The following is a 14167-nucleotide window of genomic DNA, read 5'->3' as shown; positions in this document are numbered from 1 at the left end:
TTAAAAATATATAATTCATATCTCGAATAGTGGGTTAACATGAAAGTACAAGTAACAGACATAAGTACAAATATAAATGCCTTCAACACCTCAACAAGCTGTAGATACATAAGGAGGTTCAGAGATACAACACAGTGTCGTCATAGTAGCTTTTTTTTTTTTTTACCTAAAGTTTTCAAGCTCAACAGCTTCTGTTGATTCTTGCCATTGACCATGGGGTTTTCGTTCATTGCTTTTGACATTTTGCCAAGCTCTTGTCACACTAGTTTGACCACTTTCAAAATGTATAGCTGGAAGCTAAGTAGGAAAGGGATAGTACTCATGAGGCAAACACTGCATTTTAAGTTTTATAAGAATGTTATCAAGCAAAAGTACCTTTTCTCAAGTTCTGACTTGAACTTTGGACCTTTAACTTGCCATTATAAAACACCCCACACACACCCCCCCCCCCGCCATGCAAAACAAAACTGACATGGCAGAAAACTGATGCAAAGCAAGGCTGGAAAATATGTGAAGAAGAGTGTCTTTTAAAATTTATAATAGTAAAGCTCAATAGAACCTGCACTCTCATTATCTATGCTCCTTATCTGTCCCACTTCTACAACTGCACAGCCTTCATATTCTTTTCAGGTTGTAGAACTTGGATCTTTCAGCTTTCTGCTCAGAAGCAATTCCATGCCTCTATCCAGGAAGGGAGTGCATAACTCCTATCTCATATGGATGAATCCCTAAGTCATTTTGTCATATCTTTTTACAGAATAGAAAGGGAGAAAATGTTCTGGCATTCCAAGGACTCAGACCCATCATCACATGTTGGTTTTCTTTGCTTCAAATGGCAAATAAATCTTCACTAAGCGAGCTGAGGTGAAGGAGATTTTACTGTGTCTTCTAAGTTTCATGCATTGATATTTATGCCCTGAAGATTTTTAGCTGAAGTGTTATTCTCCAAAGACAAATTGTTTATGGTTAAAACACTGATCTTATTTTATATTCTTTAACACTCTTCATCATATTGTAACTAATACACCTCTAAGCCTACCGTCCCATGACACTGTGGAAGGGCATAGAAGAAAACAGATCTGTTGGGCTACTTAACTGTATGCAAAAATAGCTGGATAAAATGTGCTCAAGATACAAAACAAAGCAATTTTTTTCCTGTTAAAATAAAAATTATGGCAGAGTAGGATGGGAAGTGGGTCAGTTTCATTCTTTCACCCTTTCTAAATGGGATTTGTCCCATGGAAAAGCTCTAATGTTGCCAAAAGGAAAAAAAAAAAAAAAAAGACATCCTCTACACAAGATTTTGCTCATGTGTTTAATCATAATGGAACACAATATCCTAAGCATCTGCCACAAACCATAATCACCATTACTTAGAATTATATAATTCTACAGCATGTTTAATAATAGTTATTGAAAAATACCTGTTGGTTCCTTGACTGAACATTTAAGAGAGACTGAAGTCTTTTAAGAGCAGAATAATCCCTAGGATAAAACACAATAGCATAAATATATGTGTTAATAGTTATATAAAAGTACTTCTGTCAGAGTAAAGAAGGTCAACAAGCAACAATGCTAAGGACAGAAAATAAAGTTTTCTAGTGTTGCCTAGTGTCCCCATTTTGCATACAGAAGAATTTATAGCTTCTCCAGAATGCCTCAAATCAACAAAGGTGTAAATAAACTTTGTGACCAGAGTAACAGTTGTCATGTTTATACTGCATTTCAAATTAAAGCATTCTGCTTTGGCAGCTAGTGCAAATTCCACATGGGTCCTGCTGAAGTTCAAAGAAAGACGTCAGATACTATACCTCATAGAGATCCCATGAGGTTTTTTGTCTGTTGCTCTTTCTGTGCTCTTCAACTTTTTGTCCAGATCAGGCATTGTGTATCACTATTATCATCACATGGCTAAAAACTCATTTCCTTAAAAATAAAGTAGAAAGATAGAATTTTATCATTGAAGCAAAAGCAACACATATTTACTTACAGAACCAACTGATATAACTTTAAGAAAAAAAACAACTTTACCATTTTCTCAACATGAACCCTTGGGCATTATATGAGATTATCCTTTAGAATTCCAGATATGAACAAGAAAGTAATTAACCTAACATACAGCAACCTTGGTTTCCCAACACATGGGTAGATAATACTGGCTGTCTTGCTATTGCACATATTTTTCATTAGGAATTTTCCTCTTCTTGCATCTTATTACCATTATTTCTCACTGTGGATTGGCTATTTATGTTACAGCAGTGCTTACAGGCTGACATCACGGTTGAATCATACAAGCTGTTGTCCAGACAACAAAGAATATAATAGCTTTACCATCTAAATAAACAAGACAGATGAAAGGTAAAAAAAGGAGGTATCTGACAAATAAATGAGATGCATACATCATGTGGTCTACCAAAGAACCACAGAATTTTCAGTAGTTTGGAATCTTGGTCTTCTGAATTTCAGCTGAATGCCTTATACCAATAGTACCCAGCTTTTCTTGCAGTGGGACACACAGCTTATTTCCACAGATGAGCAGAGCTGTATGGCCTGGCCTTATTAGGGCCATTACCGCATATTAGATCCACTGCAGACAAACATTCAGTCTGTAGGTCTGACTTCCCACAAAAGCCCACAGTTTGTTGCTTGCATGATATCCATTTGTTCACTGAAAATCTTATAAAGCCCTAGAAAGAGACAGAAAGACATAGAAAGAGGATAGTCAAGAGGAATCTCTTGCTGCCACAAAAGCAACTATATTGATGCAGAACCTGCTCTGAGTGAAAAAATGATGGTCAGGAGCAGGCTGGGGCTGAAGAATTATCCCAGAGAACTGCATACAGCTGCAGCATATTGGTAGAGCACCTCTGATTTAAAAAACAAGGATATACCACCACTGTCTAATCCTTTCAACCCATTTTACTGTTGACTAAACATGGACCGTTTGGATGTTCCCTTTGGTGTCTCTTTAATAGGATTTTCCATATGAAATATGATAGCCTCCTTTTCTCTTTGTGCAGTGTAGAACTCCTCTGCTGTTGATTTTTATTCCTCTTACTCATAGACGCAAAGAAGAACAAAACCTGGCGGGAATCAAAAGCATTATAAAATACCAGAAGTTGCTCCTTCCCAACTGAAAATCAGAGTTATTTTCCCAATTACACATACTCGCATCAGACACAGAACTACCCAAAACGCAGCTGTTGACAGTATGAACTCATGCACTGTATTAACTTACTCTGGTAAGTGGCCTGTAAGCCCAGTTCATCCATTTCTGTTCTTTTGAACAAGCCTTTATCCTTCCACCAGTTCTCCCACAGAGAATGATTGATCTGGATCCCCAAGGAATTCCTCCTCTCTCCTCCACACATCCACTCAGCACAGTTATTAAAAAAGACCTCAGAATACTTCTGTTGTACCAGTTACCACCAGGAAATTAATATAAACAAGATCTGTTCTACCAGTCAGCAGACAAAATTCCTGAATTCAGATTAAACAAAATGAAGTTAGTTCAATTAATTTATTTCTTTCGCTTCAAAAGCAGTAAAGGTTAAGAGAAGCCATGTACATTGCTAAGCATGTTTAAGAATCCTCATGAGTAAGAATTTCCTTGTATTGTTTTAGTGATATTATTTTGTATCTTCTCCCCAATAGCCCAATCCTTCAGACATGTTACTGAGGCATGACACGATGCAATCATCACCTCACATTTGCACAGTAAGAAATACTGTGAAACTCACAAATTATCAACTTGCTCATGAGTACATGCATACAAAGAACAGATTTCAACCAATTAAAGAACTGCCAAACAAAACCACACACAAAACAACTTGTCCATGCATAAATACAGTTAAATCTTAAAATTTTCAGCATCCTATTTAAAAAAGTAATCCTTGGGTTAAACCTCTAAACCATAAACAACAGGATTCCCAGTATGGCTAGGATTTCATCCAAAATTCTTAGGTCTTTGTGATTATTTACAAAATCTTACAACTGTAGACCAACCTTGCTTTAGGGCTGCCAGTCCAATGCTTTTGCTGTTTGCAGTACCTTAGTAAAGATGAAACACAGTAACTGCTCACTAATATTTTAAAGGTTCATTGCCATTACAGATCCAAATGCCCCTGTATAGAACTGAACCTGACAAACATCAAACCAAATTCCCTTCACTGCTTTCTGAGAATGAAGGGATGCAGCTCACCCAATGATGCAGCCCTCGCCCAGCTCTGAGGACTCATCCTAAGGTTACCTCTCTATTTCCTAGAGTCCACTAAGCCAGCACAAGTCAGCAAGCACTTCAACAAAAAGAGGCCAGCCCTGGCCAGAAATTGACCCTGCACGACTTCTTTGGTCTGTCAGCACTGCATCGCCATAGGTGCACAGCTCACTGGATTGGGAAACCTGATTCAGGTTACAAATAATCTCTCCTACTTTAACCCTGATTTCCTCCCCATCCCACCGGAGGGGGGCGGGAGGAGTGAGCGAGCAGTTGACTGGTGCTTTGTTACCGGCTGGGCTGAAACCGCGACACCTTTTGCTTGTCCCCAAGTACTTCTGCTGTACAAGGGCCGGGACAATATGCAGAAAGGAGCATTTATCCATGCAGCTTAAAGCGTTGTACCCTTCAGCTTTACTACAGAGATAAACCAATTAATTAACAGCCAGCTGCTGGTGAAAATGGCGCATCATTTCCCTTTCCCTTCCCAACCTCAGCCACTCACCTCCACTTCTTCAGCTGATCTGACCAAACCTGAGCCAGTTTAGAGAGCTAAACAGGCAGAAAACAATATGCCTCGCTATGTATAGTTCGTTTTCTACCAGTTTGGCTCACTGTTACAGTGGCCTGATGAGTATTTCTGCTGACAAGGCAGGGTGCGGGAATACACAGCTGTAAATAGAGGAAGAAGAGCAGAAAACCCTTTCATCAGTAGCCAGTCATTAAATCAGGTAGGTGTATTAGCACCACACCCTGAGTGAGGGGTAGACAAAAGGAAACAACCCCGTTTTCCTTGTATCGGCCATAAACCTGAGAGTAAACGGACATGAAATATTTCCTTACTTATTCTCACAGTTATTTGACTTTCCTGAAATCACTGAATAAGTTCCCACCCCTGTGTTCCTTCTTTACTTGTCCCAGCAGAAATTTCCATGGAGCCAGGCTATTAACTATCCTCATAACCATCCCCCAGCTATTAAGCCAGCCATGAGTAATGTATAAGAAACAAACCAAACAACACTCACATTTCACTTAGGTTGTGCCAGAAAAAGATTGAGATCAGACAACTCCTTAAAAGAACAGGAACACATTAAAAGGAAAATGTCTTCACAGCATACAGTCTTATTCAATTCCATTTAAAACAGTGAAATGAGAGCAGTATTAACTAATTCATTTTAACTGGAAATAATTACATTTAATTAGTTATGTTAATTCAATTACACAGGAAGAGAGATGCATTCTGATAGTGCTGGCATGCAGGATAGGACAAGAAACGCTCCAAGAAGCCTGTCAGGAATGAAAGAATTCACATGATGAGAAATGGGAGACAAAGGAATTACCACCCCAGACTTGATCTGTGGCCCAGTCTAGTATCTGTCTCAGATGACACAAGCACATAAAGCTTCAGAAAGTGAAAACAAACCCCAAAATATACAGCAACACAAAGACATGTTGGAGGATAAATCTACTACCACAAACTACAGTGTAATGGTTAGAAGCTCTCTTAAACAAGATGTCTTACATTCTTTAAAAACTTTATTAGCAATAACTACTGGATATGGATTGTTTGTAAGCCAGCTAGTTGCCCGATTTACCCTTGAATTCCTTTCTTAATCACTCCAGTGCCGGAGTTCCACTATTTAATTACACACAGAAGGTTAACTGGCTTCAGGTGGATAAAGAAGCAGTAGATATATCTTGGCTTTAGTAAGATTTTTGATGCTATTGCTAGATTGGAATGTATCTAATGCTGTAACCTGGGTGTGAGGTCAGGTGAAAATTCATTCCTTAAAACAGCAATTATCAATATATTAGTCAAAATAGAAATGCATTTCAAATATGGTCAAAATAATGGCAAAGGAAGCATCAAAGATGATGAAAGTTTCCCAAAAGGTACTTTTCCTTCTCCAGTCTGATGAAACCAAAGGGAACCCTGGACCACTTCCCCTCTCGTTCTCAGAGAGCACGGCAGTCAGAAGGATGGGTCACCACTGGTGACAGCCTGTGTCTAGGAAATTGTACTGATGAACCCATACAGACAATGTTTGAAGAATATTTCTCACACATTTTATTGACTGAATCAATATGGAAATCTGCATGTTTGCTATACACGAAAACTTTCACACGCATATATTTACCTCAAATTTTATTTTGTTTAATAACTTCTTTGAGGGCTCTCTAAAGATTAACTAGGATCCAATATAAGGTTCCTGTTTTCCTAACAAATCAAAATATTCAAGCCACTGCTGCATTTTGGGGTGGGGTTTTTTGTTTTCCCTCTGCACCACCCCAGTTCCAGTAGAGCCATAAAAGGCCAGGCCTATTCTCAGATTCCTGGACCCATGCAATGCAAGTCTCTGGGCTGATTTCCAGACCGTAACTTTATCTGTAGAGCCTGCCTGAATCCACGCTGCTAACCTGCAGTTCACAGATGTAGAAAAAAAAAGAGGATTTCTGAGGTCTAGTGACCGGCTTGTACCAATTCAGGAGTAATACATAGCTCTGTGAATTTCATCCTCTCTGCCATTGCCACCAGGTAGACCTTTTTAGGGAATTGTACCGCTATGACTTAGAGCCTCTGGGAATCATGAGAGATTGTTTAATGCCTTCTGAAGGCTCAGAGCTGGTAAAGGTGCGGGGCTGGGGAAGACGAATGGGGACAAAGTAACCCTTATTTTAGAGGTATTACTGCTAGTTCGTTAGGCGAGACTGAGGGCTAAGATGCACTCTCAGGTTGGCAGGTGGCATACCGCACGAACTGGGCTTCATTTAGAAGCACAGAGATCGATGCCCTGGAGTTTTCACATTGTATTCACGACTAAGCAGCAGGCCTGCCTCGGTGCTTGATTTTTTTTTTTTAAGCATTTGCACCAAGAGACGCATGTTCACATACATTCCTAAATGCTAACGTTACCTTTGGGCTTTTTCAACATCAACTTGAAACCTTTACCTCTCCACGACTTAATTACACCACGGCTGGACTACGCGATCAACCGGTAACTCCTGAGACAAAACCCTGACGCCACGAGAAGGCAGCAGCCTAGTTTTGCTGCCCCCCTCACTACTCCCCCCGCCCGCGGTGACCAGCCCCGGAGGGCAGCGAGGCGCTGCGAGCCCTTCCCAGAGGCCGGCCCCGGGGAGCGGGCCAACGGCCGCCTCGGGCGCTCCCTTCCCGCCCGCCCCGCCGCCCCTCTGAGGGAGCGGCGCCCGCCGGGCGGCTTCCGCTGGGGCGGCTCGCGCCCCGCGTGCCCCCCTCCCGCCGCCTTCTCCCACTCACGTCGCGGCGCGCGCCCGCCTCCGCTCCGCGTCCGGCCACGGCGACGTTCCGTCCGCCGGCAACGGAACCCCACGCCGCGGCCAATCGCGTCCCATCTTCTTCGAAAAGAGCCGGGCTCGCCGGCCAATCGCAAGCCGCCGTCTTCTGCAGCGCCCGGGCACCCTAGCGACAGGCCGCCGGGGGTGGCCGTTGCCACGGTCACGGCGACGCCAGCCCGCCCGCCCGCACCAACCACAGGGAAAGCCTTAATAAGAGTTCTGTAGCGTTTTATTGCTTTTACCAACTTTCTGAAACATTACAAAAGATAATTTTATTCTAGCAGTCATTAAAACAACAAAAGGCTGGATCTTTCACATTAAAGACAAGTCTGAGAGTTGTGTTTTCTGTATAAACCAAACATTGATTCTGCATTTGGAATAATGTTTTCGTTTGCTTTGGATTTCGTTATAAAGTAAGAAAACATCATTGTAATTAGAAAAGCAGTCATAAAAAATTTGAACCGTACAGTATGTAATAACATTTCAAACAATCAGTATTAAAATCAAATTCAGCTACAGATGCTGAACCCTGGAAGACACCTTTGCACAGGAGTATCAGCAATGATAGAAAGAAAAATGTTATAAGTGATGTGTCTCGCCAATAAAATCATTTAGAAAAGTACTGATTTTCAAACTAATTCATTATTCCAAATAAATGCCAACAGATACTAAATTCAGTATGAAAGCGTCTTTAGATTAACTTCAATGCCAACTACAAAGTCCTGTAAGTTGTCACTAAAAATGTTACAAAATAAAATCCGACTTAAAATTACTAAGCAATTTGCTTTATTTATAGCACTACTTTTACACTGACTCAAAGCTGTGTGCCTCTAGTCTTAAAATTTGCCGTAAAATAAATAACTGTTGGTATAAACGAAGTTATTTCACACATTTGTACTGCACTTGGTAATTAATTTGACCTAGATGAGTAATTAAAACATTACTAATCATATAAAGCAAAAAGAAAACTAAAATCATTGTGGTGCTCGTCTAACAGACTACGTTTGTGAACTGAAAATCATGAACCGTTTATCTTATGATTTACAGAACGTATGTACAAGACAACCCTTTAAAATGGCGCAGGCTCCACCACGACATGACACCTATATTTGTTACAGATACGTTTTACAGCCTGGCGAACCTGCCTTTGCAAAGGGCACAAATTAGGAAGCTACCACAGAAAGACAGAGATGCAGGTGAAGCAAATGGTAACTTACAGGAGAATATTCATTAAATGTAGAAAAAATGGCCGAGACATTCGGTTAAAAACCCCCACTAGGGCACCAAATTATACCCTAACAGGTTTTACGATGACACACTTGGCAATTGCGAACGTTCCACTGAATAATCATGTAAGGTATTATGTTATAGCTGCAAAACTGATCTAGGAAGAAAGTATACTTAATTAACTTGGGCATATGTAAACAGAACGAAAAGCGTGTTGTTGTAATACATATGAAAAGACTAAGAATGAGTTTTGTAGAATATAATTTAAACATGAGAATGCAGTTTAAGTGAAATATTTTAGATGATAATTTAAATGGAGTGGTCAAAATTAAGACCTACACTTTATGTAAACATTCATATTTATAAATAAATTAGGAAAAGGAAAAGAAAAGGAAAAGAAAAGGAAAAGAAAAGGAAAAGAAAAGGAAAAGAAAAGGAAAAGAAAAGGAAAAGAAAAGGAAAAGAAAGAAAGAAAAGGAAAAGAAAAGAAAAGGAAAAGAAAAGAAAAGGAAAAGAAAAAGAAAAGGAAAAAAGGAAAAGAAAATAAAGGAAAAGAAAAGGAAAAGAAAAGGAAAAGAAAAGGAAAAGAAAAAGGAAAAGAAAAGGAAAAGAAAAGGAAAAGAAAAGGAAAAGAGAAAAGGAAAAGAAAAGGAAAAGAGAAAAGGAAAAGGAAAAGAAAAAAAAAGAGGGACTTCCTGAGGTGGCTCTGCAGCCAGATACACAGTAGCACTAAGCTCCACACCGGGAAACCAAGGCATCTAAAAAAAGTGCAGGGCTGTTTATTTTCCTCTAACTGTTGGAACGGAAATACATTGGCGTAGTTTCTACAGGGCTTAACCCCTATGAAAAAAAAAATTAAAAAAATCAGTGCACAGCAATTATCACTGCTCTTTTGCATCCGTTAAGGCAAAATGTGTATCTACATACAGTAAACTATATCCTTAGCCATTTTACTTTAATACTACGTGTGATTTTAAAGCAGAAAAGGTGTAAAATGAGCAGTGACTCACTTAACCATAGATTATCAATGGGGTTTTATGCACTTAATAGCAGATCTCCTATTCATATGGGGAAAAAGTGCAAGCATAACATGCTACTGACCAAGAACACTGGAACTAAAGGTCACTGTAATCTGCTTTGCAAGTCATGGTATTTCTGGCACCAACTAAAATATCTACACAATTAAAATTAAATAAATACTGTGATTAGACTTGTGGGGCTTTGGTTTTGTTTCCTTTCAACTTTACTAGAAAAATATCCATTTCTGGTAATATTGACCAAAACTTAACCCTTCTGAAGTAGAAGCCAGATACCAGCAAACCCTGATTTGAGGCATTAAAGGGTTAAAAATCTAAGAGGCTTACAGTAATTTTGGGGTTCTTTGGAAATTGTTGCAGGACCGCAAACATGACGTCTAAAATAATACTGGGAGGACTAGTACAAAAGTAATGTGTTGTGGAACACGCTACATAAACTGCCCGAAGTATCTTCCCTCTTTGATTCAGCAAGAGTTACTCAGTAGTAAACAACTGACATGCAAATGTGTTTGAGGTTTTTTTTGTTTGGTTTTTTTTTTTTTAAATAATGCAGAAAGTTTTGGGAAACCATCTGCTATAGTTTCATCATATCTCAGTTTGACTTGAGGGAAAACAAGGGTATCTTCTGAAAGAGCACATACTCAAGCTAAGGCACAAGCTACACTATTATCTAAGAATAAAGGAACATCTATACAGGTCATTACACGGTATAGGTCAAATGGGTAATGCAGACCTCACTTGCTTTGCCACTGACCTGAGCCTTTGTTATGACAGTTTGGATACCATTACTTGTATTGCTGTACACTATGATTTACTTTCTTTAAACTGTCTTCTCGGAATTCAGCCAAAAGAATTAAAAAAAAAAAGGTGGGGGGGGGGGTGGGGGGGGGGGAGAGAAAAACATTACTTAATTTATGTTTAAAGGGAATGGTAACAGTCCATGTAACCTAAATGCTATTTTTAAATTATTCTATTTATTCCTACTGATTGCTTTATTTTTGTAATATACAATTATCTTCTCTCCAAGTGACACTTGGCTGAAGAACACCAAAATTCCACCTCAAGTGGTATTTTCAGATAAACTTTGCCCTTCTCCAGAATTAGCATCTTTTGCAGTTGTTGAGAATTTTATCACGTGGTCCATGGTAAAACTCCCAACTTTGCCAAAAGCAGAATCAAGCAAACAGCATCTTCCATTTTTAAATGAGCACAGATTCTAACTAAAGCCACTGTAAAACATCCAGAAAGGGCTAGTGGCAATTCAGAATGTAAAGAGATCATTTCAGAAACTAAAGCCAAAAAACTAATGCGTAAGGCAAAAAAATATTAATAATGGAAATTGCGCAGGTAAGTGATCAAGATTTTCATTTATACATAAAATTCTCATTATTTCAAATATTGTAAAGCTAAACACTAGAACTTGAAAATGTAAATACAATAAATGCACTGACTGCATCTTTACCAGCGAGCCCCCTCAAAAATCCCATTTACTTTAATAAATGAATATTTACTTTTTCAATTAATCTTACATGATAGAAATTTATACTAATTAAAATAAATAAAATGTTTAAAAATAAGTTGGTGTGCTATCACATATGCCCTTTACAATGGAGAGGATCAGAACTGTACACACAAATACTACAAGCAATCTGTAATCCATAAAATAATACTGATCATAAACCTATTACAGAATTAAACTACCGCTAATTTAATCAAATACATAGTAAATTTAAAAATTAAAGCAAAAAATATAGTTAATGAGGACATGAAATAGTCTAAAGTTTCAGTCTTACAGCTGAATAAATCAGACGGTGAAAGTTGATGGAAAAAACTAAGTAAAAACAGGAACAAAAGAGTTCAAGAGTCCTAGTGTGGTAAGTATGCATAACTTCTATAGACCAAATTGCTGTCTGTAAATCCAATTTATATTGTGTAAACATGGAGTGTCCAGAATGGCAAATACTGACTTGGGACTGTAACTGCAATTACTGCACTCACACTGCTACTGGACAATAATGAAAAATCAAGAGTGAATTAAAAAACAAAACAAAACAAACAAACAAAAAAAAAAGTAGCAGAACATGGTATTTATATTTTAACAATTAACTAACCACCTGACTTAGGGCTCTAGGCCACTTCTGTAAAATAGGAGAGACAGAATCCAGAAAACACTAGCATGTAGTGGAGACATAAAACACAGTAGTTCTTATCAACAACAGCACATTAACATTTGTTCTATGAAATCACAAAAAAGGTATACCCTGCAAAAACAAGCAGTAATTGCCTGCATGGAAAACAAACTTCTGCAGCGCACATTATAAACAGAGGTATTGCAAAATTTTAAGCAATGTGGACCAGTAATCATCAGCAAAAGCTGATTTAACTTTTATGAACATATTGATTATTGAAAATAATATGCATTCATTACAATCTTCCTATTTAAAAATGAAAATAAAATTTCCAATAAAATAAATAGCTGAAGTGTGATTACCACTCATCTTATTTGTAGGAAAATCTTCTCATTATGCAAGCATATCTACAGTGCCCTAAACAATGGCAGAATTAAATACATGTTGCTCCTTAAACTGGAAATCACACTTCCATGGTATAATATCCTACAGTGATATATACACACACACAAATACACGCAATTCCCCTTGGTTCAGTTCTATAAAGATGTTTCAGCATCCACGTATTTCACAACAGGTGAATCTTCCACATTTATTTTCACACTTTCTGGTTTTTCAGGGCTGTTTGAAAGCAAAGAGGAAAATGTAAGGTTTGGTTCACTTTAGCAAAAGTTAACTTTCAAATATTTTATACTTAATTAATATTGAAAGTATTTATGTAAGGATACTTTTATGAAGATGCATTTCTATTACATTCTAGTAATTGTTAAATACTATTCACAGGAACAGTACAAGCTTAAAGAGAGAAAACACCAAGATCTCATCTATAAACACCATTTCTAGTCCCACTGCTTTTATTGATTCCATTGTCGGGGGGAGGGGTGGACAACGGGACAGGACACCAACACCACCAACCCACAAAACTGCATAGTTAAAAATACTCCAAAAAAACCCCATAACAAGCAATATTATTAATACTGCTTAATTATTGGGCAGGGAAAGAATTTTTTTCACAATACAAGACTGGGAAAACATTTCAGTCTTTTCAAAATGGGGAACCACACTTCTAACAACAGTAGAGGACAGCTAGAAATCTGTGTAAGTGTCCATTCAAGTGGAAGATCCTAAAGACAACAGCCTGGCTGGCACCTGAACAACTGACACTCTTAGGGACACAGCCACTGAACAGTGGCTTATCCAAAGCCATAAAGGAACGTCCTGAGGTAGTTACAGGACAGTGGAAGAGAAATTGGAACAGCATAAGAGGGAGGATTCTCTAGGCATGAATTTTAGAAGAGACGACACCTCTGTGGAGTTGCTCTTTAAGGAAGAAGATGTATTAGAAATTCAGGCAAAGAGAAAAATTCTGGGATTCCTTAGAAAATTTATGTGTGCCTGGACTCTGCAGAGTCTATAAAATATGAAAGACAGTGGAGGGAGAAAGAAAAAGCAACCTGGATCAGTTCAGGAAAGACAAAAAATGTAAAAAAATAATTTTTAAAAAAAGAAGATTTTTAAGAAACAATGTCAACCCACACAACATGTCATCTGGAATTCTAAAAGACACTGCTTACTTCCAACTGTGCCCTATTTTAAACCTATAAATCTGAAAATAGCAGTGCCTACAGAACCATTTTTACCACAGGACTAAACATCTGTCCGTACTATCAGATGAAGACTGTTACAAAGAAAAACCTTAACAGAAATGAGATAAAAGTAATTCCCAGTAAATTTTTCGACTGAGCAGTGGTGACATCTCTAAATCTCTCGAGCACCCACTACATAAGAAAGGGTAGCAAATACCTCAAAACAGCAACCAATTGAGTTAAGGCTCAAGGAAGTCCTGCCTTCTAACATTTTCCAGATTCATGCAGTATCAGATTGCCTCTTGAAAGAGCTAGTTTCTGGCACCAGCGTTTTTTATTTTCAGTTTGTAGTTTTAGCAAGTCTCTTCCAAGATGCAATTTCTACCATACTAATCTCAAGCAGGGCATGTTATGGAATCAAAGGGAAATGTCTTATAGCAAAATATAAAAAAAATAGATGGAATACCGAATATGACCCAAGTAGATCAAAAAGCTGCAAACTGGTCAGAAGCCTAATTTACTAGTGCTGCATATAATTCTATACTAACTTAACCTACTCAGGAAGGCACAAGATGGAATTGTACTAACTTCTAACTACCTGAAAATCAAATCCAAAAATTTCAATTCTTCTGGAAAGAGAAATACAGGTCTGTATCT

At 38.2% G+C, this 14167-nt stretch overlaps 2 protein-coding genes across 6 annotated transcripts in view; both read right to left on the bottom strand.

Moving 5' to 3' along the window:
• NEK10 (NIMA related kinase 10) overlaps positions 1-7544 on the bottom strand; it is a 117843-nt gene extending 110299 nt beyond the window's left edge. The window contains exons 1-6 of the mRNA XM_030007826.2: positions 7494-7544; positions 3239-3480; positions 2400-2687; positions 1812-1926; positions 1425-1485; positions 167-297 (exon numbers count right to left, since the gene is read on the bottom strand). Of these exons, the coding sequence (XP_029863686.1) occupies positions 167-297; positions 1425-1485; positions 1812-1885 (266 nt within the window). The 5' untranslated portion in view covers positions 1886-1926; positions 2400-2687; positions 3239-3480; positions 7494-7544. The remainder of the gene's footprint in view (positions 1-166; positions 298-1424; positions 1486-1811; positions 1927-2399; positions 2688-3238; positions 3481-7493) is intronic.
• A 2804-nt stretch (positions 7545-10348) lies between these two features.
• Positions 10349-14167, bottom strand: part of SLC4A7 (solute carrier family 4 member 7) — a 96886-nt gene continuing 93067 nt past the window's right edge. For all 5 annotated transcript variants that reach the window (XM_030007816.2, XM_030007818.2, XM_030007823.2 and 2 more), the window contains one exon: positions 10349-12545. In XM_030007816.2, the coding sequence (XP_029863676.1) occupies positions 12464-12545 (82 nt within the window). In that variant the 3' untranslated portion in view covers positions 10349-12463. The remainder of the gene's footprint in view (positions 12546-14167) is intronic.

Source organism: Aquila chrysaetos, chromosome 3 (genome assembly GCF_900496995.4).
Source record: "Aquila chrysaetos chrysaetos chromosome 3, bAquChr1.4, whole genome shotgun sequence".
NCBI classification, from domain to species: domain Eukaryota; kingdom Metazoa; phylum Chordata; class Aves; order Accipitriformes; family Accipitridae; genus Aquila; species Aquila chrysaetos.
The sequence above is the reverse complement of the archived record's forward strand: the minus strand, read 5'-3'. Positions and strand labels throughout refer to the sequence as shown.